Below are 22299 nucleotides of genomic sequence, written 5' to 3'. Positions count from 1 at the left end.
ATTGGGAGAAGGCAGAATAATGGGGCTGAGAGGATTTGCAGAGCAAATTCACTGAGCCGATTGGCTTAATTCTGCTCCTGGACCTTATGGTTTTGGGTGCATCTGGAATATTGTATTCACTTCTGATTGTCCAGCTCTTGGAAGGATTGCAGAGGGTGCAGAACAGGTTCATCAGGATGTTGCCTGGATTCGGTGACATGTGCTACAAGTGGAGGTTTGATAAACTTGGTTTGTTTACTCTGGAGTTAGAATAGAGATCTGACTGAGGTATACAAGTTTGAGAGATAAGAGTTTGGGTCGACAGCCTGTATTTTGTTTGTTTATTTTTACATAAGACTGGTGTCTAATAGCAGAGGGCATTTGGTTAAGGTGAGATGGGGTAAATTTACAGCAATTGTGGGTAGTTTTCTTCACAGACTTGTAGGTGCCTGGAATTTACTATGTGGGTCGTGTTGGAGGCAACTATGTTATAGATGCTCCTAGATATACATGAATATGCAGGAAATGCAAGCAAATGGTCAATAATAGAAGAAAAAATACCAAAGTATTACCAAAGTATTTTTTCTTTCTCAGATATATAAAGAATAAAAAAAGAAGATAATCGGACCGCTGAAAAATGATGTTCTAGATGCAGTAACAGGTGTAAAGGAAATGCCAGACAATCTCTGTGGAAGTCAATAGCGAATTGTACCTCTCCCTATAGATGCTGCCTGACCTGCTGCGTTCCACCAGCATTGTGTGTGTGTTGCTTCAAATTCCAGCATCTGCAGATTTCCTCGTATCAGCGAATGATTAATGGTGAATTTTGATTCCCAGATTTTGCGAAGTCCCAGACTAACATTTGAGGCGTGATTTGAACAGTGCATTTCATCACTCACCTATCAGTTGAGTGGGTAACTCAAATAACCCATGGGCAATGTTCATGTATTCCTGTGTATCAGGACCTGTTTAAATATATATTTTTTAAAAATCCATGAAAACAGAGCCAAAATAATTAAATAACTAAAATTTATTTCAATGTACCTTAGTGTTCAGTGTGTGTTTTTAACATACCTCGCTCCTGTATTTGACTCAGTATTCTGTCCAACTTCGGTAACTCAGTCCTCAAAGTCACAAAGGATTTCCACATCGCCCTCTGGGCCCGAGAGCCTTTGCCCATCACCAAACTGAGGAAGAGTCTGGAACTCTCTGCCCGGTTTCCCTTCTCTGTCAGTTCAGTGACTTTCTACAAAAGGAAAACAATGAACTTATTATGGAGCAGACGGACAGACATGGAGAATGTTGAGGAAAATATATGTTCATGGCCCCACTAGCTTCATAACAGATGCAGTCACTGGCCTGCTGTCTCATCCTTACTGGGTTTAGTCGTTAATAGAGAAACAGGAGCTGAAGGAAATTCTAAATCAATATTGTGTAAGAATAAGGATTCACTGACGCCCTGCAGTAGATGCAATGTGATTAACTTACTCGATCTGTCAATGTGCAGCAGTACCTCAACAAGATGTGACAAGAAGAACGGAAGAGAGGGGAGAGCGAGAGAGCAAAAAATAATGCATGGTGGAAATCACTGAATCATGGCTGAAAGCAGTTCATAGTTGGGTGCTCACATCCAAGGATAAATATTGAATCGAAAGGATAGGCAGGTAGATGAAAGGGTTGGGTTTACTATGTTGTCATTAAAAATGAAAAGTCCTGAGAAAGAGGTGATATCGGACTGTACGATGTAGATGTTAAGAGACTGCATAGGTAAAATGACCCTGATGGAAATTATATACAGGGCTGTTAATAGTAGCCAGGATGTGAGCTACAAATTATAATGGGGGAGAGAAGAGGTCTGCAAAAATGTGAATGATAAATTTGTCCTTGGTAGCTTGGAAAATCAGTTCGGTGCTGAATCCTGAGTCAGGGAAATTGTAGAATGCCTGTGAAATGGCTTTTGAGGGAAGCTTATGATTGAGCCCACTATAGGAAAGGCGGATCTGTATTTTGTGTTGTGTATTACACAAGATTTGATTAAGGAGCTTAAGGTAACTAAACACTTAAGAGGCAGTAATCATAAAATAAAGGAACTCACACTGCAGTTTGAGAGGGAGAAGGTGAAGTTAGATATATCAGTGTTACAGTGGAATAAAGGAATTACAGAAGCATGAGAGAGGAGCTGGGCAAAAATAAATTCGAAAATGACACTAACAGGGACAATGGCAGAGAGGGAATGGCTGAAGTTTCTCGGAGCAATTCAGAAGGTGCAGGACAAAGGAACACGAAGATGAAGAATTATTCTAAAGGGAGGGTGATCAAACGTGGCTGACGAGGTAGTCAAAGCAGCACAAAAGCAAAGGAGAGGGCACAGAATATTACAAAATATAGTCGAAAGCTGGAGGACTGGGATGTTTTTACAAATCAACAGAAGGCAATTAAAAAGCCGTAAGTAGAGAAAATATGAAATATGAAGGTATGCTAGTGAATAATGTAAAATAGCTTAGCAAAAGGACCGTCTGATATATGAAGAGTGAAAGAGAGGGAAGTGCATATTGGGCCGCTGGAAAACGACAGTGGAGAGGTACTGTCAGGGGAGAAGGAAATGCCAGAAAGTATTAGTAAGTATATTGCGTCAGTCCTTACTGTAACAAACACTAGAACGTGCCGGATATTTGAGAACGTCAGGTGGCAGAAGTGAGTGCATTTGCAATTATTAAGGAGAAGGCGCTCGGGAAGCTGAAAGTTCTGAAGATAGATGAGTCCAGATCAACTGCACTCGATTGCTTCTGAAAGAGGAGACTGAAGAGATTGTGGAGACATTAGTAATGATCGCTCAAGAATCAATAGATTTTGGAATGGTTCCAGAGGACTGATCATTTTAAATTATAGGCCAGTTAGTGTGATCAGCGTTCGGGAAGATGTCAGCAGTCGATTATTGAGGATAACGTTTCGGGGTATTTGGACGCACATGATAAAAAAAAGGCCAAAATCCATGGAAGGGATCTTGCCTAACAGACTTGTTGGAAGTTTTTGAGGGAACAGCATGAAGATGAAATGATGAAGATGGTTACTGCCTGGCACTCATGCTGTAAAATGGTGATCACTTCCTGAATGCAGTCTTGGGCTCCCTCATTAACTGAAGAATTATGAATTACACATCGAATAGTTTTCAAGAAACATACAGCGATAATGCAATTAAGGTAATTGATGATGGAACTGAATATGGATGGGCTTAGGTCATTGCTCTGAGAAATAAGAGGAATGATGTTCATCATTCTGAGACATTGATGCCTGTTTGATTAATAACATAGAGCGCCAATGAATCCCAATGAGAACAGAGTCACGCAGGGGTATAACGCACTTGATTGTCTAATACCACTCATGGCTGAATAGGTCAGATCTAGGACAAGACAATCACTGTTTGTGAGCTCCAGGGAGAGTGACCTGAAATGGTGTATCCTTGTCTCTCATTAGTTAGATATTAAGCAAGTTATCAGATTTCTTTTTCGGTTGCCAAGACCGGATGGGGTTAGCAGGTTTCCCTCCGTCAAGTGCCACAGTGAAGCCGGTTGGCCCAATTTACAATCTGACTGTTTCATGTTCATACTGTATCAATGAAATGAGGTGAATCTGCTCGGTGGTTCAGCCAAGATTTCAAATCAGTTTCAGACTGAATGCCTGTTCAAAGTCCAGATATGCAGCCACTGTTCTTATTTCACACTGATAAATACAGCAGGTGAGAGAAGAAAAGGTGATGCTGAACCTATAGTTCCCAGTGCTCCCTACATGAACAGCTGAAACCAGATCTGCGAGAGACAAGTCAGAGATCAAAGTCTCCATTCCCATGTAGAACTCGTAGAACGTGCAGGAGATTAATACTGATTACTATTCCCTCTGATACCAGCAGTTCGGTGGCAATACATTAAATACACTCACCTCATTTTCTTCTCTACTGAAATGTCCCTCCTCTGTCAACATTATACCGAGTCTCTCAACCTTTTCTTCAATCGCTTGTTTGAGTCTGTCTCTGTAGAACTTTGTCAGTTGGTAAAGTCGATATTCCTCCCCCTGTGCCAGGAGGTCAGAGATTGTGAACTCTGACTCTGTGAATATAAAAAGGAAACTGTAGACTTGAACTCAGATATCACTCGTCTCTACCGCTCTCACCCAACTCAACAAAAACAAAAAAAACATGACTTGAACCTGCTCACAGACACAAAAACGGTTTAATTCCCCATCTCCAACACTGGCCTTAAAACCGAACCCACAATATCCTGGGCATTAGGTTAATAGTAGGACCACATTTAATCACCCATCCCACCCACTCACCTATTTCAATTCTGAATGGGCAATCAATGTTGGGACTGTCGGTAATATTCACTTCCCAGAGATACACTTTCCATCCTGGCGAATACATTTCCCCTGATTCACAACCCGGAAATACCCTTCTCATCTGGATAGCTGCTTTTCCTCCAATACACATCCTAGAAATACTCACAGTAGGTAGTACATTTACTGCAGTGGGGTAACGGCTGCCCACTACACCACATGTACCACACCAACACATTCCCCCTCTCATCTGACAACTCTCCAACAAGGACTCACCTTTACCCTCCTCCCTGCCATATTCTGAGCACCCCTCACCCTCATATTTCACTCACCTGCTCCTTGTTGGGGACTTGACAATTCCGTGTTCAATGACCTTCCGAGCTGACAGGCAGTCGCCTCATTTGTGCTGGTTCCAAGGTCCTGATCGATGTCGCTGACGTCACTGTCTCTGGGCTGAATTTGCTCCTCCTCCTCTGCGGCGAGACCACTTTCCATTGGGACATCGCTCTCAATCTGACCCTGATTTGGTACCTTGCGTCCCGTGTCCCGATCATCTTCCCTCGATGATCCGCCTGGTAAAATCCTCTTCAGTCCTATCGCTGCTCGTTTCAATTTCCTAACTGAAATAAGTGATGAATTGCAGGGTATACCAATATGATTTATGAGCAAAGCTGATTCAGATTGCAATGGAGCTGAGACTCTGTCTGACCGGATTTGGAGTGGGACTGTGCTGGTTACTGTGAACCGTACATCCTGCCAGGTGACCATCCCGATAAGCCGGTGACTGGACACATTCACTCCCAGTAAAATAACAGGATAGACACAGTAATACTGATAACTGAATTCACAGCAGTTGAAAACAAGGATGGCCACGCGATCTTAATGCGGCGGTTTCCAGTGATACTGGGAAATATCACCGCGATTATCTTCCACAAGCTAAATTCTCCTGGGTCACGTAGTGTCCAGTAGTCTGTGTCACACACAGACCAGCAACGGGATTACACATGGTCCACTCTGTTGGATCACACATTCTCTCATCTCTTTGTCACACAATATCCAGTCCCCTTGGTCACAGACTGACCATTCCCTTGAGAGGCACATCGTCCGGTCCCCTGGGTCACAGACTGACCATTACCTAGAGATGAACAATGTCCAGTCCCCTGGGTCACAGACTGACCATTGCCTTGAGACGAACAATGTCCATGTCCCCTGGGTCACAGACTGACCATTACCTAGAGATGAACAATGTCCAGTCCCCTGGGTCACAGACTGACCATTGCCTTGAGACGAACAATATCCAGTCCCCTTGGTCACAGACTGTCCATTCCCTTGAGAGGCACATCGCCCGGTCCCCTGGGTCACAGACTGACCATTACCTAGAGAAGAACAATATCCAGTCCCCTGGGTCACAGACTGACAATTGCCTTGAGACGAACAATATCCAGTCCCCTTGGTCACAGACTGACCATTCCCTTGAGAGGCATATCGTCCGGTCCCCTGGGTCACAAACTGACCATTACCTAGAGATGAACAATGTCCACTCCCCTGGGTCACAGACTGACCATTACCTAGAGAAGAACAATATCCAGTCCCCTGGGTCACAGACTGACAATTGCCTTGAGACGAACAATATCCAGTCCCCTTGGTCACAGACTGACCATTCCCTTGAGAGGCACATCGTCCGGTCCCCTGCGTCACAGACTGACCATTACCTAGAGATGAACAATGTCCGGTCCCCTGGGTCACAGACTGACCATTACCTAGAGATGAACAATGTCCAGACCCCTGGGTCACAGACTGACCACTGCCTTGAGACGAACTATATCCAGTCCCCTGGGTCACAGACTGACCATTACCTAGAGATGAACAATGTCCAGTCCCCTGGGTCACAGACTGACCATTGCCTTGAGACGAACAATGTCCAGTCCCCTGGGTCACAAACTGACCATTACCTAGAGATGAACAATGTCCACTCCCCTGGGTCACAGACTGACCATTACCTAGAGATGAACAATGTCCAGTCCCCTGCGTCACAGACTGACCATTGCCTTGAGACGAGCAATGTCCAGTCCCCTGGGTCACAGACTGACCATTGCCTTGAGACGAACAATGTCCAGTCCCCTGGGTCACAGACTGTCCATTACCTAGAGATGAACAATGTCCAGTCCCCTTGGTCACAGACTGACCATTCCCTTGAGAGGCACATCGTCCGGTCCCCTCGGTCACAGACTGACCATTGCCTTGAGACGAACAATATCCAGTCCCCTTGGTCACAGACTGACCATTCCCTTGAGAGGCACATCGTCCGGTCCCCTGGGTCACAGACTGACCATTGCCTTGAGACGAACAATGTCCAGTCCCCTGGGTCACAGACTGACCATTACCTAGAGATGAACAATGTCCAGTCCCCTGGGTCACAGACTGACCATTGCCTTGAGACGAACAATGCCCAGTCCCCTGGGTCACAGACTGACCATTGCCTTGAGACGAACAATGTCCAGTCCCCTGGGTCACAGACTGACCATTACCTAAAGATCTATGCTGACCGCTCCCCCGGTTCCCTTCTTTTCCCCCACCTGATGATCGTCATGTAACGACTATGCAAGTCATTGGAAAAGTCTCACTTAGAGAGCTTTGTGTGTAGTTGCAGTTGCTAATCTGTAGGATGGAGGCGATTAAGCTGGAAAGTGTGTAGTGGAGAATGACCACCACGGTACTGGAGTAGGCTGTTGTTTTTTGTGTGATATGGTTCGGCTGGGACAGTTTGCTCTGGAGCTCAGGAGCTTGAAGGGTGACCTTACACACGTATGTGAACATAAAATAATCCAGGACATAGATAGTGTAGAGGGTCATGTTCTTTTACCCAGGGTAGGGGAGTCTGAGACTTGAGACTTTTAAAAGAAATTTAAAAGGGACTAAAGGGGCATTTTTCACATGGTGTCTGATGGGTATAAATTACGTGCAGAGAGAGGAGTCTGCAAACACAAATAAAATTGCAAAGTTTACAGCATGCGGGCAGGAAAAAGGATAGAAGAAGTTTACAAGGGAAATTTGGGAAAGGCTGCAGGAAAATTGGGCAAGCTCAGACATTTAGATCAGCAAGAATTAGATGGACCGAATAACAGGTTTCCAGGCTGTCACATCTTTTTATTACAGCTGGAATCACAGATTTAAGCACAATCACAATGTCTACAGGTGACAGAAACATTTGGTCATTGGTTATACCGGGTTTTCCAGCAGAGATCCTGGGAATTTAAATTCAGGTAGAAGATCATCTCAAGGGGGAATTAACTTGCGTTCTCCATTTCTCTACAACCCAGACATTCACTGGGGTGTTAAAACTCCGAAGCAGACCACAAATGTATCTACAATGAGCTGCCTCCTGATCCTCAGCCATTCCCAACACCGGCAATGATCTCAACTCTGCTACAGAAAACAGATTTCGGAGACACCCCTCTTCTCCTTTGTGCAGCAGCCAATGAAAACCCAGGGGGTCTTGTTAGCTTTCTTTCCAAACCCTGAAATGCTGTGTTAACACACAATCTCTGAAAACCCGGAAATGTTCCTATCATCTGGCGTTCAGTTTTATAAGTGAAAGTTGGCGATGTCTTACACATCAGGGCCTGTCTGGAGGTGAAACGGTCACTGACCCTGAACATTTACATAACCACAAGACCGCTGTCGCACTCCCGTCTGCGTTTCACTCACAACCACCTGATTCAGAAGCCCCTGTTCCTTTCACTCAGCTGAAGCTTTGCCTGGTGATTGGAGTCATTCAACCATTACCGGTGTCAGGTCCCTGCGCTGGAACTGTTAGGTTGATCAATTACTCAAAGCTGCTTTACCAGTGGGATCAGTGACACTGCCTGATGAAACTTTTCTGTGCACTGTTAACACCTGTGTCAGTTTCCTCATCTGAACTACTGTGTACAAACGCGACAAAAGTTTAATTCAAAAATCCCAACGTATCATACCTGTGTCCATTCTGATTCTGACTGACGATTGTTGATCGTCATCGTCTTGTTTACATCCTGGTCCCGGTTCTGGAAAGCTCCACCTGCTGGTGAATCTGTGAATTACACAACAAGCAGACAGTGAGTCAGAGAGAGTACGATTACTTTGCAAATATGACAGTATCTTCATCCCCTGTATCAGAGAAGCAGTTGGCTTGGGTACCAAGCATTCCCCATTAACAACACCTTCCACACGATGTCTACGTCTTTCCGCTGATACCTGACGCATCTACTGACAAACTCACAGAGCAATAGAGTCCAAATTCAGAGTGTTCGGCCCAAGGAGACATTGCCAACCACAGTGCCCACTGAGATGATCACAGTTTCCTGTGATGGGCCCATTTCCCTTCTGGCCTTTTCACTCAATCTACACATCCCAGCTGCTTTTTGAATTATGCGACTGCGCCTGTCTCATCCACTTCCTCTGGCTGTTTCCTCCACATAATCCCCAATATCTGCATGAATCCGTTGCAGCTCGGGTTGGTTTTGCAATCTGTTTACCACCCCCTGTCAATTTTGATCCCGTATATGCTACGATAAACTTCTCTGTGAACAACAACTACTAATGTTGTGCATTCTGCGAACTTACCGAACAGCACAATATAAACATTCACTTGAATCAGCTTTTGTGTCATATACTTAATGTGCTGTGGAGCAGGGTGTGGAATTACATGCTGACTGATGTGAAGCCCAGGTTTATATGTGTGTTATCAACTGAATCTCGCTCACGGTGTGTTCACTTACTGTTTGCACCCACAAAGTTCAGATACTTGGATTCGCTGGAACAGAAACAGAAGCTCAGCACCGAGTGCACACAGAGACCGTACTGGGTGGGGAACGTTGTGATGTTTCAATACGTCCCTGGTCATGAGAGGATTTCCAGTGTTTCTACCTGTTCAATATTGTCTTTAAAACTGTGGCATTACGGACATGAATGCTTTTTTCTGTGTGTGTGTTTTTAAGGAAAACAGACATGCACCTGGCAGTGATATTTACAATGCAGAGATTACAGAATTAATTGGAGCAATCTGCTTCTGCTGAATGTTGAGGAGGCCATTCGAGGGAGGGGTGAGGGAGAGGGGTACAAAGCGGGAGGGGGAAGAGAGGGGGAGAGAATGGGGGGAGAGAATGGGGGAGAGAATGAGAGGAGACAATGGGGGAGACTGTTTTCAACTGCTTTCAGTTCCTCCCAGAACAGGAACTATTTTGTTGACGACCCTGTCACGACGCCGCAGGATACTTTATTTCTCAACAAATATCCCAGTGATTTTACCAAACTACTACGGATACAATCAACTACACCACCGTGTAAACTCAGGTCATGTCGAATTCTTCTCAATCACTGAAAAAAGCCAAGATCACAGACGTTTCCTCACAGGACAACTCACAAGGTGCAGATGTCTCTGTGTTAAACCTTCTTTTCCTAGATCTTTTCCTAGATTTCCTGGTGTTGCCCGGGATTGCCAACAACTTCAGATTTTCTCGTGTTTGTACATTAGCAACGTGCTCATTTTACCGTTCCCATCCTGATCTCGGTCCCTCTATTGTATTTTTGTTCGAATCTGTGTTTGTGCATATCCAATTGTATTAACTTCATTACTTACATCCCTCATATACATGAGAAGCAAAATTCTTTACGTTACGCCTCTGTTTAAATGTGCAATCTCCCACCTTCCCACACACTTCTGACAGAAGGGAATCAACACTGCAGGCGCTGATCCACAACAGGTCTCATCAACCGACTAGATAATGGAACCATCAACTCTTTACACCCCTTCCCTCCGACCCCCTCCCCCGCTATAAACTGCAGTGTGAGTAGTTCTCATAATTTCACCCTCTCCCAGCAGCTGCCTACCGAAATGTCGTAAAGGGCAGACAGATAGTGTCGATTCCGCCTGCGATGGAATAAGCAAAGCGAATCCTCCGTTCCCTCGGTCGGGGATCAGTAAATCTCCGAGTGTGGTTGGACTGGCTTCCTGCTGTTGCAAGCAGTAGCCCGGGGTCAGTTCCGAGATACGGGAAGATCGCACCTCCCGAGCCTTTGCTGATGATTCGGAGCTGGGTTGAAAGTTGCGGCGTTTCCGATAACACCTCCAACTGCCCCGGTTTCCCGCAGGACATGCACAGGAAGTCGATGCATTCAATTAGCTGAAGGGAATTATTAATTCTTTCAAAAGTGATTAGCTATAGTTCAATTGTTGAAGAACCGAATAAGCTCTCAGTCTCATTTAAGTGTCTGACTGCCTTTGTGATGTTTATATTTCAGTATATACTGTTTCTTACCGTGTACAGCGGCTCCAGGTTCTGTTACCACCATGTCCCAGTAGCTGTGTTACGGGTTCTGTAAGTAATGAACACACCCTGGTTAATGTTCAGTCAGCTCCTGGTGATAATCATTAACTAAACCCACAGCGTTACCAGCGGGTCTCTCCGCGTCCTGTTCCTTAGCACAGGGTACGTTCTGTCTCCAAACAAACATCTCCATGGAGATGAAATGTGATCTCAGTGATTTTGAGAGTGGAATGTTTGTCGGTGCCAGAGGGTGCAGTTTAAATATCTCAGGAACTGCTGAACTCCTGGGATTGTCCCGTTCAACAGTCTGTTTTGCGGAGAATGGCGCGGAAGAAGATCAGTGAGCGGCGGTTCTGAGAGCGAAAACGCCTTGTTAATGAGAGAGATCCAATGAGAAAAGTGAGATTGGTTCAATCTGCCGGGAAGACGACAGTAACTCAAATAACCACGCTGCAAATGCATTGTGCATAGAGGCGTCATTGGACGTGTCACATGTCGAACATTGAAATGGACGGGCTACAGATGTAGAAAACCACGGACATACAATCAGTGGCCGCAGTATTAAGTACGGGACGTGCACAGTACAGTGCCCATTGATATGTGTTTTTGTCAGCCAGAAGTTGCTGATGGGAGATTTAATTACATTGGCATTCCGCATTCACTGTGACCAACGCAGATCAGACTGTGATCTCGGCTCATCAATCCTGCCTCTCACCTGTAACATCTCACTCATTTGTGTATCAAGGGCCACTACACTGCAGGATTACAATATTAACTGAAAGACTCTCCTTCTCCTGAATATTGAGGACGGTCATTCCCATGACACACTAGACCCACAGAGAGACAGAGAAAACATCTCAACTGTCTTCAACTGGCGGTGCCTGGTTTCAGATCCTCACACAACAGGAACTATTTTGTCCACGTCCCTGTCAAGCTCCACGGCACACTTTATGTCCCATTGAAGTTCCCACTCATTTTACCAAATTACCGCGGATGTAATCAAGTGCATTGTTATTACAAAACTGTAATGTATACAAGCAGGTCACCCATGTTTATTGTAACGCCACAGGTGAAGATCACAACAGATTCTTCATAGAAAAACTCACGGGGACAGATATCTGTCTGCTGAACCTTCTTTTGATCTCCCACCTACCCACTAACATCTGACAGAAGGGAAACAACACTGCAGACCGTGAACCACAACAGGTCTCACCAACCGTCTATATAATGGAACCATGAACTCCTTACACCACCTTCCCCCACGACTACCCCGCGCCCCGGCTAGTAATCTGCAATGTGGGTGGTTCCATACTTTTGACCACAAACCGCGATGCCGTCTAGGATGGACAGATAGTCTCAGTCCCGCCACTGAGGGAATAAACAAAGCGAATCCTCAGTTCCCTCGGTCAGAGATCGGTAAAGCCCCGAGTGTGGACGGACCGGCCTCCTGCTGTTGCAAGCAGTAGCCCGGGGACCGTTCCGAGATGCGGGAAGCTCGCACCCCACGAGCACCTTGCTGTTGATTCGGAGCCGGGTTGAAAGTGCGGCGATTCCAATAACACCCCCAACTGCACCGGTTACCCGCGGGAAATGCACAGGAAGTCGATGCAATCAATTAGCTGAAGGGAATTATTGATTCACTTAAAAGCGATTCGCCACAGTTCTGATATCGATCAGCACAATACGTTATCAATCCCATTCGTGCTCATAAAACTGGGTGACTGCCTTTGTGATGTTTATATATCAGTATATAGAGCTTCTTACCTTGTACATCGGCTCCAGGTTCTGTTACCACCCTGTCCCAGTAATGCTGTGTTACGGGTTCTGTAAGTAATGAATACACCCTGGTTAATGTTCAGTCAGCTCCTGGTGATAATCATTAACTAAACTCACATCTTTATCAGCGGGTCTCTCCGTATCCTGTACAGGGTACGTTCTGTTTCTAACAAACATCACCATGGAGGTGAAATGTGATCTGGATGACTTTGAGCGTGGAATGTTTGTTGGTGCCAGACGGTTCAGTTTGAATATCGCAGGAACGGCAGAGCTCCTGGGATTGTCAAGTTCAACAGTATCAGTTTTTCGGAGAATGGTGCTGGGGAAAATTCAGGCAGCGGCAATTATGAGAGAGAAAAATCGTCTTAGTAATGAGAGAGATCGGTGGAGAAAGGCGGGACTGATTCAATCTGCCAGGAAGACGACAGTAACTCAAATAATCACGAACTACTGCACTGTGCAGAGAGGCATCACTGGACGCGTAACGTGTCGAACATTGAACTGGACGGGCTACGGCAGTAGAAGACCACGGATATACAATCAGTGGCCGCATTATCAGGTACAGGAGGAGCACAATACAGTGCACATAGACATTTGTTATCAACAGCCAATGAGATTTAATTCAGCAAGTTTTATTTTAAATATCACTGACTGATACTTGCTGTCTTTACTAAAATAGCACACTCACTCCTGCAGAAAAATCAGGCGGATCCGCAAAGCCACACAGTTTGAAAAACAGTAATGAAATGGTAGAAACACTAGAATTCCTGCCGTCACAAGGGGGCGTATTAACGCATCGTAACGTTGCCCACTCAGTACAGTCTCTGTGTTTACTCTGTGCTGAGCTCCTGATTCTGTTACCAGCGAATCCGAGCACCGGAATTCTGTGGACCCAAACAGTAAGTGAACACACTCTGGCCAATACTAGTTGAGAACACACAAATAAACCTGGACGTCACACTCATCAGCACGTAACTCCAGACCCTGCTCCACAGCGCAAGAAGTAAACGACACAAAAACTCCTTCGAGCCAATGGTTCTGATGTGCTGTTCGATCCAGGGTTAATTTTGTACCTCAGTAGACGGTGACAAAGATTACATACTGTATCTCACGACAAATCGATCTGCTCCAGGGAGCAACCGCGACCCGAATCCTGGCTCAGATCGGGTCGTGACATCGCATTAAATTATTGTTTACTTTGGATCCAATTTACTGCCAGACTATAAACTTCAGTGACAGCTGAGGGCAGAAATCGCTGTGGGCTTATAGGAAAGACACAGTAGCAGGACGGGCCATGTGAACTCTGGTGAAAAGTTATGATTTTGGAATCATTTTTTCTTTTGAACACAGGACATTCCCTTTCACAAGATTTAACTATGCCCCGGCAGCCTGGAGCAGCACTGATCTCAGAGTCAACAACTTTATAAAGCAATCTGAAATATTTGTCCAGAATGGGGCCATTACATAAACGGGCAAGGCAGCAACTGTGTGGAGATTACAAACTGGAGATAACTAGGTCCAAAAGAGTACAGCAAGTTAATAATGGATTTCACCTTCAGATTATTGTTCATTTACTGGAAATAAATAATCTTATCAATCAGATGACTTTCATGACTGTTGGGTCTATTTACGTTACTACGGTCGGCGTGTTTCCCCGCTCTCATCTTTACTTTACAAATACCTGAGCTGTTTCTCCTTACAGAATGATGAAAACCCCTTTAACATTAAATTCACTGGATGTGTTTTTGTCAGCCAGAGGATGCAGATGGGAGATCTAATTACATTCATATTCCGCATTCACTGTGACCATCGCAGATCTGTCGGTGATCTCAGCGCCTCAATCCTGTAACATCTCACTCACGTGTGCATCAAGCGCCATTACACTGCAGGATTACAAAGACTCTGTTTTTCCTGAATGTGGAGGACGATCATTCAAATGACGTACTAGACTCTAGGCGAGGGACAAATGCATTTCATCTGTCTTCAACTGTTGGTGCCCATTTTGAGTTCCCACCCCGCCCCAACCCCCACCGGAACAGAAACCATTTTCTCTGCATCCCTGTAAAAACTCCGTGGGTTCTTTTATGCTGCATCAACATATATAGAACCTGTCATGTATACAGTCTGTCGTGTATACAATCTGTCATATATACAATCTGTCATTTACAAAATACGCCATGTACTGTATACAACCTGTCATGTATAAAATCCGTTATGTACAAAGTGTGTTATGTATGCTATCCGTCATGGACACAATCTATCTTGTACACAATCCGTCAAGTATACAATCCGCCATGTATACAATCTGTCGTGCGTATAATCTGCCACATATACAATATGTCATGTCTACAATCCAGTCTCCCCTCATTCATCTAACACCACGTTATGTAACTATTTCAAACCTGAAAAGTTCTAAATGTATGAAAACAAGCCAAGATCACAGAGGCTGCCTCACAGGACAACCCACGTGGTCCAGTATCTATCACCTAAACCTTCTTTGACCTGCAACCTGCCCTGTTATGTGCTATTATACTCGTCAAAACAGACAGTGTCGGCCCTATGCTTGAGAAGGGAAAGCTCAGGCAAGTCACGAAATTGGAGCTCAATGCACTTTCCTCAATGGCAGCTAAATTGCGGGACAATGTTTGTAAGGGATAGAATTTACTCGCTTCTGAAAAAAAGCAATACTTGGCACGAAAGGAGAGAGAAAATAAACAGAGCGAGTCAGACATAGAGAAACAAACATATACACACATACACAGCCATACAGAGACATACAGACAGAAATCCACAGAGACACGGAGAGAGGCACGGAGGCAGAGAGGCAGAGAGAGACAGCGAGAGGGAGATACACACAGAGATAGAGATACAGAGAGAGAGAGATACACAGAGAATACGCAGAGAGAGGGAGATAAACAGAGAGAGATACATAGAGTGGAGGTACAGAGAGAGAGATACAGAAAGATACACAGAGAGAAGAAGACACAGAGAGTGAGAGATACAGACAGAGAGAGATACTGATGAACAAGGACTCCTAGATCTCTTTGTATTTCTCCCTTACCTAACTCTACACCGTTCATATAATAATCTGCCTTCCTGTTCTTACTCCCAAAGTGGATGACCTCACACTTATTCACATTAAACATCATCTGCCAAGTATCTGCCCACTCACTCAGCCTATCCAAGTCACTCTGAATTCTCCTAACATCCTCATCACATGTCACACTGCCACCCAGCTTAGTACCATCAGCAAACTTGCTGATGTTATTCTCAATGCCCTCATCTAAATCGTTGATGTAAACCGTAAACAGCTGTGGTCCCAATACCGAGCCCTGTGGCACCCCACTAGTCACCACCTGCCATTCCGAGAAACACCCATTCACCGTTACCCTTTGCTTTCTATCTGCCAACCAGTTTTATATCCATGTCAATATTTTCCCCCCAATGCCATGAGCTCTGATTTTACCCACCAATCTCCTATGTGGGACCTTATCAAATGCCTTCTGAAAATCGAGGTACACTACATCCACTGGATCTCCCTTGTCTAACTTCCTGGTTACATCCTCGAAGAACTCCAATAGATTAGCCTCGGAAGGCAGTGGAGGCCAATTCTCTGGATGCTTTCAAGAAGGAGCTAGATAAGTATCTTATGGATAGTGAAATCAAGGGATATGGGGACAAAGCAGGAACCGGGTATTGATAGTAGATGATCAGCCATGGTCTCTGAATGGCGGTGCAGGCTCGAAGGACAGAATGGTCTACTTCTGCACCTATTGTCTATTGTCTATTGTCAGAGAGAGAGGGAGATACAGAGATACAGAGAGATACACAGAGAGAGTTACAAAGAAAGCTATATACAGAGGGAGGCAGAGAGAGAGAGAGAGAGAGAGAGAGATACACACACACACAGATACACAGAGAAAGGGAGATACAGAGAGAGAGACACACACACAGAGGGAGATACACAGAGAGAGGGAGATACGTAGAGAGAGAGAGATACAGAGAGAGAGAGACAGATACACAGATTGCGTTAGGTGGGACGAGCTGAGGGTAAGCGTTCGGCACGGACTAGAAGGGCCAAGATGGCCTGTTCCTGCTGTAATTGTTATATGGTTATAAAAGCTGATTGAAGCAAATTATTCTATTGTGCTATTCGGTCCAGGCTTCCTATTGTCCCTCAGTGCACGGTGACACAGATTACATCCAGTATCTGTCCACAACTCGATCAGCTCCAGGGAGCAACCACGACCCGCATCCCGGCTCCGTTCAGTCGGTGTCATCGCACTAATTCATTGCAACACGCTCAGAATGCTGGGGAAACTCAGTAGGCCAGGCGACATCTATGGAAAACAGGACAGTCGACGTTTTGGGCCGAGACCCTTCGGCAGCACCACTTTGCAGAACACCGACACTTGGACCGCCAGAAAAAAAAGCGGAATCTCCCAGTGGCCAGCCATTTTAATTCTACTTCCCATTCCCAGTCCAACATGTCAATTCCTGGACTCCGCACTGCTGTGGTGAAGCGACACTCAGACTGGAGGAGCAACACCTCATATTACGTCTGAGTCGCCTATAAACTGATAGCATGAACATCGATTTCTCAGACTTCAGGTAATACCGCCCCCCCTTCACCATTCCCCATTCCTCTCTCTCTCTCTCTGGCCTTATCTACTTGCCTGCCCATCGTCTCCTTCGGGTGCTCTTCCCTGCTTTTCTTTTTCCAGGCCTTCTGTCCTCTCCTATCAGATACTTAATACCTCCCCCTCCCTGTTTCACCTATAATTTTCCGCGTCTTCCTCTACTCCCCTCCCCCTCCTTCTAGCTCTGACCTATCATCTTTTTTCTTTCTCCAGTCCTGATGAAGGGTCTTGGCCAGAAACTTCGACTGTACTCTTTTCCGCAGATGCTGCCTGGCCAACTGAGTTCCTCCAGCGTTTTGTGTCTGTTGCTTGCATTTCCTGCATTTGCAGATTTTCTCTTGTTTGGCATTAATTTATTGTATGCATGGGGATCAATTTATTTTAAGACTATAAACCGTAGCGACAGCTGGAGGCAAAGACCATTGTGGGTTTATTGGAAAAACACAGCAGCAGAACGGGCACTGTCAACTCTGGTGAAAAGTTATGATTTTGGAATAATATTTTCTTTTGAACATTAGATCTTCAATTTCACCAGATTTCACTGTGTACCCACTGCCTGGACCTCCACTGAACTCAGAGTTAGCTCTTTTATAAAGCAAACTTCAGTATTTGTCCACTATGGGGCCATTCCAATAACGGGCAAGGCAGCTGCTGTGTAGACATTACAATCTGGAGATAACCACGCCCTAAAGACTACAACAAGATAAGAATGTATTTCACCTTCAAATTAGTGTTCACTTACTGGAAATAAGTAAACTGATCAATGAGATAAAATTCTGACTAATGGGTCTGTTTACTTTCCTCCCGTTGGTGTGTTTCTCCGCCCTCACACATACTTTACAAATACCTGAGCTGATTCCCTTTACTGTGTGATGAAAATCCCTTTAACTTTTTTTTCATTTTAAAATCTGTTTACTAATTATTATTGAAGATTGACAAAAAAGGTACATTAAGTCAATATGTCATAAATGCAATAAGGAATTAAATTAGCAAATAACTGATTAACAAAGCTGAGCAATTTATCAATAATAATAAGAACAGTAAAGTGTTAAGAATATTTTTATAAAGAAAAGGAAGGAAAAAAAAAGAACTCCTGCTAACTGAAAAGAAAACCCTACGAACTAAAAAAAAAGCCAAAAAGAAAACCCATTGGGAGCACACCCCAGAGCTATACATCATACAATCTTCCATGAAAAAAAAATTCATCAATCCGCCAACTGAAATCCACTTACAGAAAAATTGGAAGGAAAGCATATTAATTAACTCAAATCAGATAATAGTAGCGTGCAAATGAATCCCACCTTTTCTCAAAATCGAATCGAGGATCAAAAGTTCGACTTCTATTTTTTTTCCAAACTAAGACATAGCATCACCTGAGAGGACCATTGTATCAATATTGGAGCAGAAGCATCTTTCCATTTCAACAAAATAGCCCTTCTGGACAATAATGTAACGAATGCAGTTACATGTCCGTCTGATGGAGGAATACCATGAATATATTGAGGGATTATACCAAATAAGACTGTCAATTTATTAGGCGGTAAATTAATTTTTAAACTTTAGAAATTGTAGAGAAAATAGATTTCCAAAACTGTTTCAATACAAAACACGACCAAAATATATGTGTCAATGTGGCTGTCTCGGTTTTACATCTGTCACACTGACTATCAGCATTGGGAAACATTTCAGACAGTCTCTCCTTTGTCAAATAGTAAAGATGTACAATTTTAAATTGAATTAAAGAGTGACTGGCACAAATCGAAGAAGAGTTAACCAACTTCAAAATCCGCAACCAATCTTCTGTTATAAAGGTGATGTTAAGCTCTCTCTCCCAATCTTGCTTAATCTTAAGTGAAGGGTAATTTTGTTGCTGTAACAATAAATTATACATTTTCCCAATAAAGCCCTTCGCTAAAGGATTCATTTTAAAAACATTATCTAACAGGTCAGAATCTTCTATATATGGAAAATTACTTTAGTATTTTTGAAAGAAGTGACTGACCTGAAGATACTGCAAGAAATGTGAATATTATAGAGAGTATTTAGTTTCTAATTTCTGAAAAGATATCAGTCAGCCATCTTGGAACAAGTCCGTGGAGGAACAAACCCCTTTCTTCCTCCAAAAAAAAAGTAGGATCTCTTAATGAAGGTTTAATTAAATAATTTCAATAAATTAAACTAAAAAGTTTAACTTTTTAAAGATTAAAAAATTACGAAACTGGAACCAAATTTGTAATGACTGCTTAATCACAAGATATAAATTTAAATTAGTAATCTTGTCCAGTTGTACAGACAAAGAATCTCCTAATAATGAGGTTAAATGAAACTGTTTCACAGCATTCAATTCTAAATCAGCCCAAGGTTCATCTTTATCAGCCCCATATAACCAAAAGCACATATAACGTATATTAACAGCCCAATAATACATTCTTAAATAAGGCAAAACAAGACCTCCATCTTTTTTTAAATTTTTGAAAGTGATATTTAGCAATTCTTCGTTTTTGCATTATTCCAAACAAAAGTTGAAAAAATGGAATCATCTTGACCGTAGAACTTCTTAGTTAAAAAGGGGATATTTTGAAATACATATAAAAATTTTGGTAAAATCATCATTTTAACTGCATAAATTCAACCGACTACCGAAAGTGTAAGTGAATTCCATGTACAAAATAATCGCTTCTTACAAACCACTAAAGGAACCAAATTAGCTTTATAAAGATAATTATAATTTTAGTGATAATAATACCTAAATATTTAAATGTCCGTAACTCTAAAAGGAATGTCATCATATATGGAAGCAGAATCATTTAGAGGAAATAATTCACTTTTATGAAGGTTTAGTTTATATCCTGAAAACTTTCCAGAATCCTTGAATAGTTTCAATAAGCTAAGAATGGATTCTTCAGGATTCGAAATATAAACTAAAGATCGTCAGCATAAAGAGAGATCTTATGAAGTCCCATTTATAAAAATTCTATGAATATCTTTAGCTTTACGAAGTGCAATAGCCAAGGGTTCCAGCACCAAATTAGATAAAGGATTTAACGGACATCCTTGTCTCGTACCCAATGAAAGCCGAAAAAAGGAGATCTGCAAATGTTAGCAATAACAGTAGCAATGGGGCTTTTATATATCATTCTAATCCACTTATTAAAATTAATACCAAAGCCGAATTTCTCTAAAACATTAAATCAGTATCTCCATTCAACTCTATCGAATACCTTTTCAGCATCAAGAGACTCGACACATTGGGAAACCTTAAATAAGGATGAATCTATAACATTTAACAATCTTCAGACATTAGAAAAGGAATAACGGCCCTTTATTAAACCTAAACACGAGGAAATCTGCGGATGCTGGAAATTTAGGCCTTATAAAACCTATTTGATCTTGAGAAATAATTTTAAGTAAATAATTTTCCATTTATTTTTGAGAGAATTTTAGCATCCACATTTCATAATGAATTCAGTCTATATGAAGCACAGTCAGTATAATCTTTATCTTTCTTAAGAATTAAAGAAATAAAAGCTTTATAAAATGTGAGAGGTAACTCTCCTATCAAAAAGAATCTTTAAATGTTTCCAACATATATGAAGAGAGCAATTTTTCAAATTTTTATAAAATCCTACAGAATACCCATCCAGTCCAGGAGCTTAACGAGATTGCAATGAAAAATTAGCTTTCTAAATTTCCCTTTCAGTAATAGGAGCATCAAGAGTTTGTTGATCCTCAGCAGAAATTTGAGGAAAATCAGTCTTTTGTAAAATGTCATTCATTTTAGAAAAGTCAAATGGAAACTGAGATTTATGAAGTTCTAGATAAAAGTCTTGAATTTTTTTATTAATATCTTCATAATTGCATACTAAACTACCATCTTCCTTACGAATATTTAAAATTTCTCTTTTAGCTCCAGTTGCTTTTAATTGAGATGCTAATAGATTGTTACTTTTATCTCAAAATACATAAAATTGACTTTTCAATTTAAGTAAATTTCTTTCAATAGCATAAGTTAATAATAAATTATATTGTAATTGGAGTTCAACTCTTTCTTTAGATAAATCCATGTTAGGAGAGACTGCATGAATATTATCCAAGTCTTTAATTTGTTTGGAAATCTTCTCTCACTCTGTTTCTGTCTGTTTCGTAAGCTTAGCTCAATAGGAAATTATCTGACAGCGCAGATATGCTTTAAATGTATCCCATATAAGCAATTTTGAAACATCTCCCGTATTGCTTAAAAGAAAAAAAGAAATCTTTTATCTGAGTCTCAATAAATTTGACAAAGTCCAGACTTCGTAATAAATTTTGTGGAAAACGCCAAGGCAAATTTGCAATAACGGCATCATTCAATTCAAAAGCTAATCTTAAAGGCGCATGATCCGAAAGAACTATAGCATCATATTCACATTTCTGGACTTTGGACTAAAATCGGGGATCAACTATGAAGTAATCGAATCTCGAATATTTTTTTGTGAACCTGAGAAAAAAAAGAATAATCTCGATCATTAGAATATAAATGTCTCCAAATTTCAACCAGGCCAAAATCAATTAGAAAATATTAATAAATGATGCAGAACAACTCGGAAGCCGCTGATTAGTTGAACTCTTGTCAATCAAAAGGGTTAAACAAAAATTAAAATCACCACCCATTAACAACATAGATTCATTTAAGTCCGACAATAAAATAAATACATTTTTCTTTTTAAAAGAAGGATCACCCACATTAGTTCCATATAGGTTAACCAGAACAATTTTTCTATTGCAAATTGTTCCTTTAACAATTAAAAATCTACCATTAATACCTGACACAATCTCTTCTTGGATGAATAATGTATTAGATTGAATAAAAATAGATACTTCCTTTGTTTTATTTTGACACGTAGCGTGAAATTGAAGGCCCTTCCACAGTTTAAAAATCTATTTTGATCGCCCGTTATGATATGCGTATCTTGAACAAAAATTGTATCGGCTTAATGATTTTAAAAGTCTTTTTTTCGCTTAATAGGATGATTCCAACCACATACATTCCAACTTACAACATTTATCTGTTTAATTGCCATAAAAAATTATTCTATTTAACACGTAAATAGAAGCATACCAGCGCAGGTAAATCAAAAATGGCGCTGCTAAGTACAACCATACACAAAATGTGCATGTTCCAGAACTCCGTAATGGGAAACAAATCCCCCCCAAAAAACTAAAATTAATCTTACATTTAATCGTGTAAATCAAAACTATCCCCAATCCTCCCACCACCCCAAAAAGCCCGA

At 42.3% G+C, this 22299-nt stretch overlaps 1 protein-coding gene across 1 annotated transcript in view; it reads right to left on the bottom strand.

Moving 5' to 3' along the window:
- The window catches only part of LOC140723367 (NACHT, LRR and PYD domains-containing protein 3-like), a 38721-nt gene that overhangs the window by 13502 nt on the left and 2920 nt on the right, over positions 1-22299 (bottom strand). The window contains exons 2-8 of the mRNA XM_073037946.1: positions 12378-12437; positions 10605-10662; positions 8283-8377; positions 4641-4928; positions 3916-4082; positions 1054-1225; positions 879-944 (exon numbers count right to left, since the gene is read on the bottom strand). Of these exons, the coding sequence (XP_072894047.1) occupies positions 879-944; positions 1054-1225; positions 3916-4082; positions 4641-4928; positions 8283-8292 (703 nt within the window). The 5' untranslated portion in view covers positions 8293-8377; positions 10605-10662; positions 12378-12437. The remainder of the gene's footprint in view (positions 1-878; positions 945-1053; positions 1226-3915; positions 4083-4640; positions 4929-8282; positions 8378-10604; positions 10663-12377; positions 12438-22299) is intronic.

Source organism: Hemitrygon akajei, unplaced genomic scaffold, assembly GCF_048418815.1.
Source record: "Hemitrygon akajei unplaced genomic scaffold, sHemAka1.3 Scf000111, whole genome shotgun sequence".
Lineage (NCBI taxonomy): Eukaryota > Metazoa > Chordata > Chondrichthyes > Myliobatiformes > Dasyatidae > Hemitrygon > Hemitrygon akajei.
The sequence above is the reverse complement of the archived record's forward strand: the minus strand, read 5'-3'. Positions and strand labels throughout refer to the sequence as shown.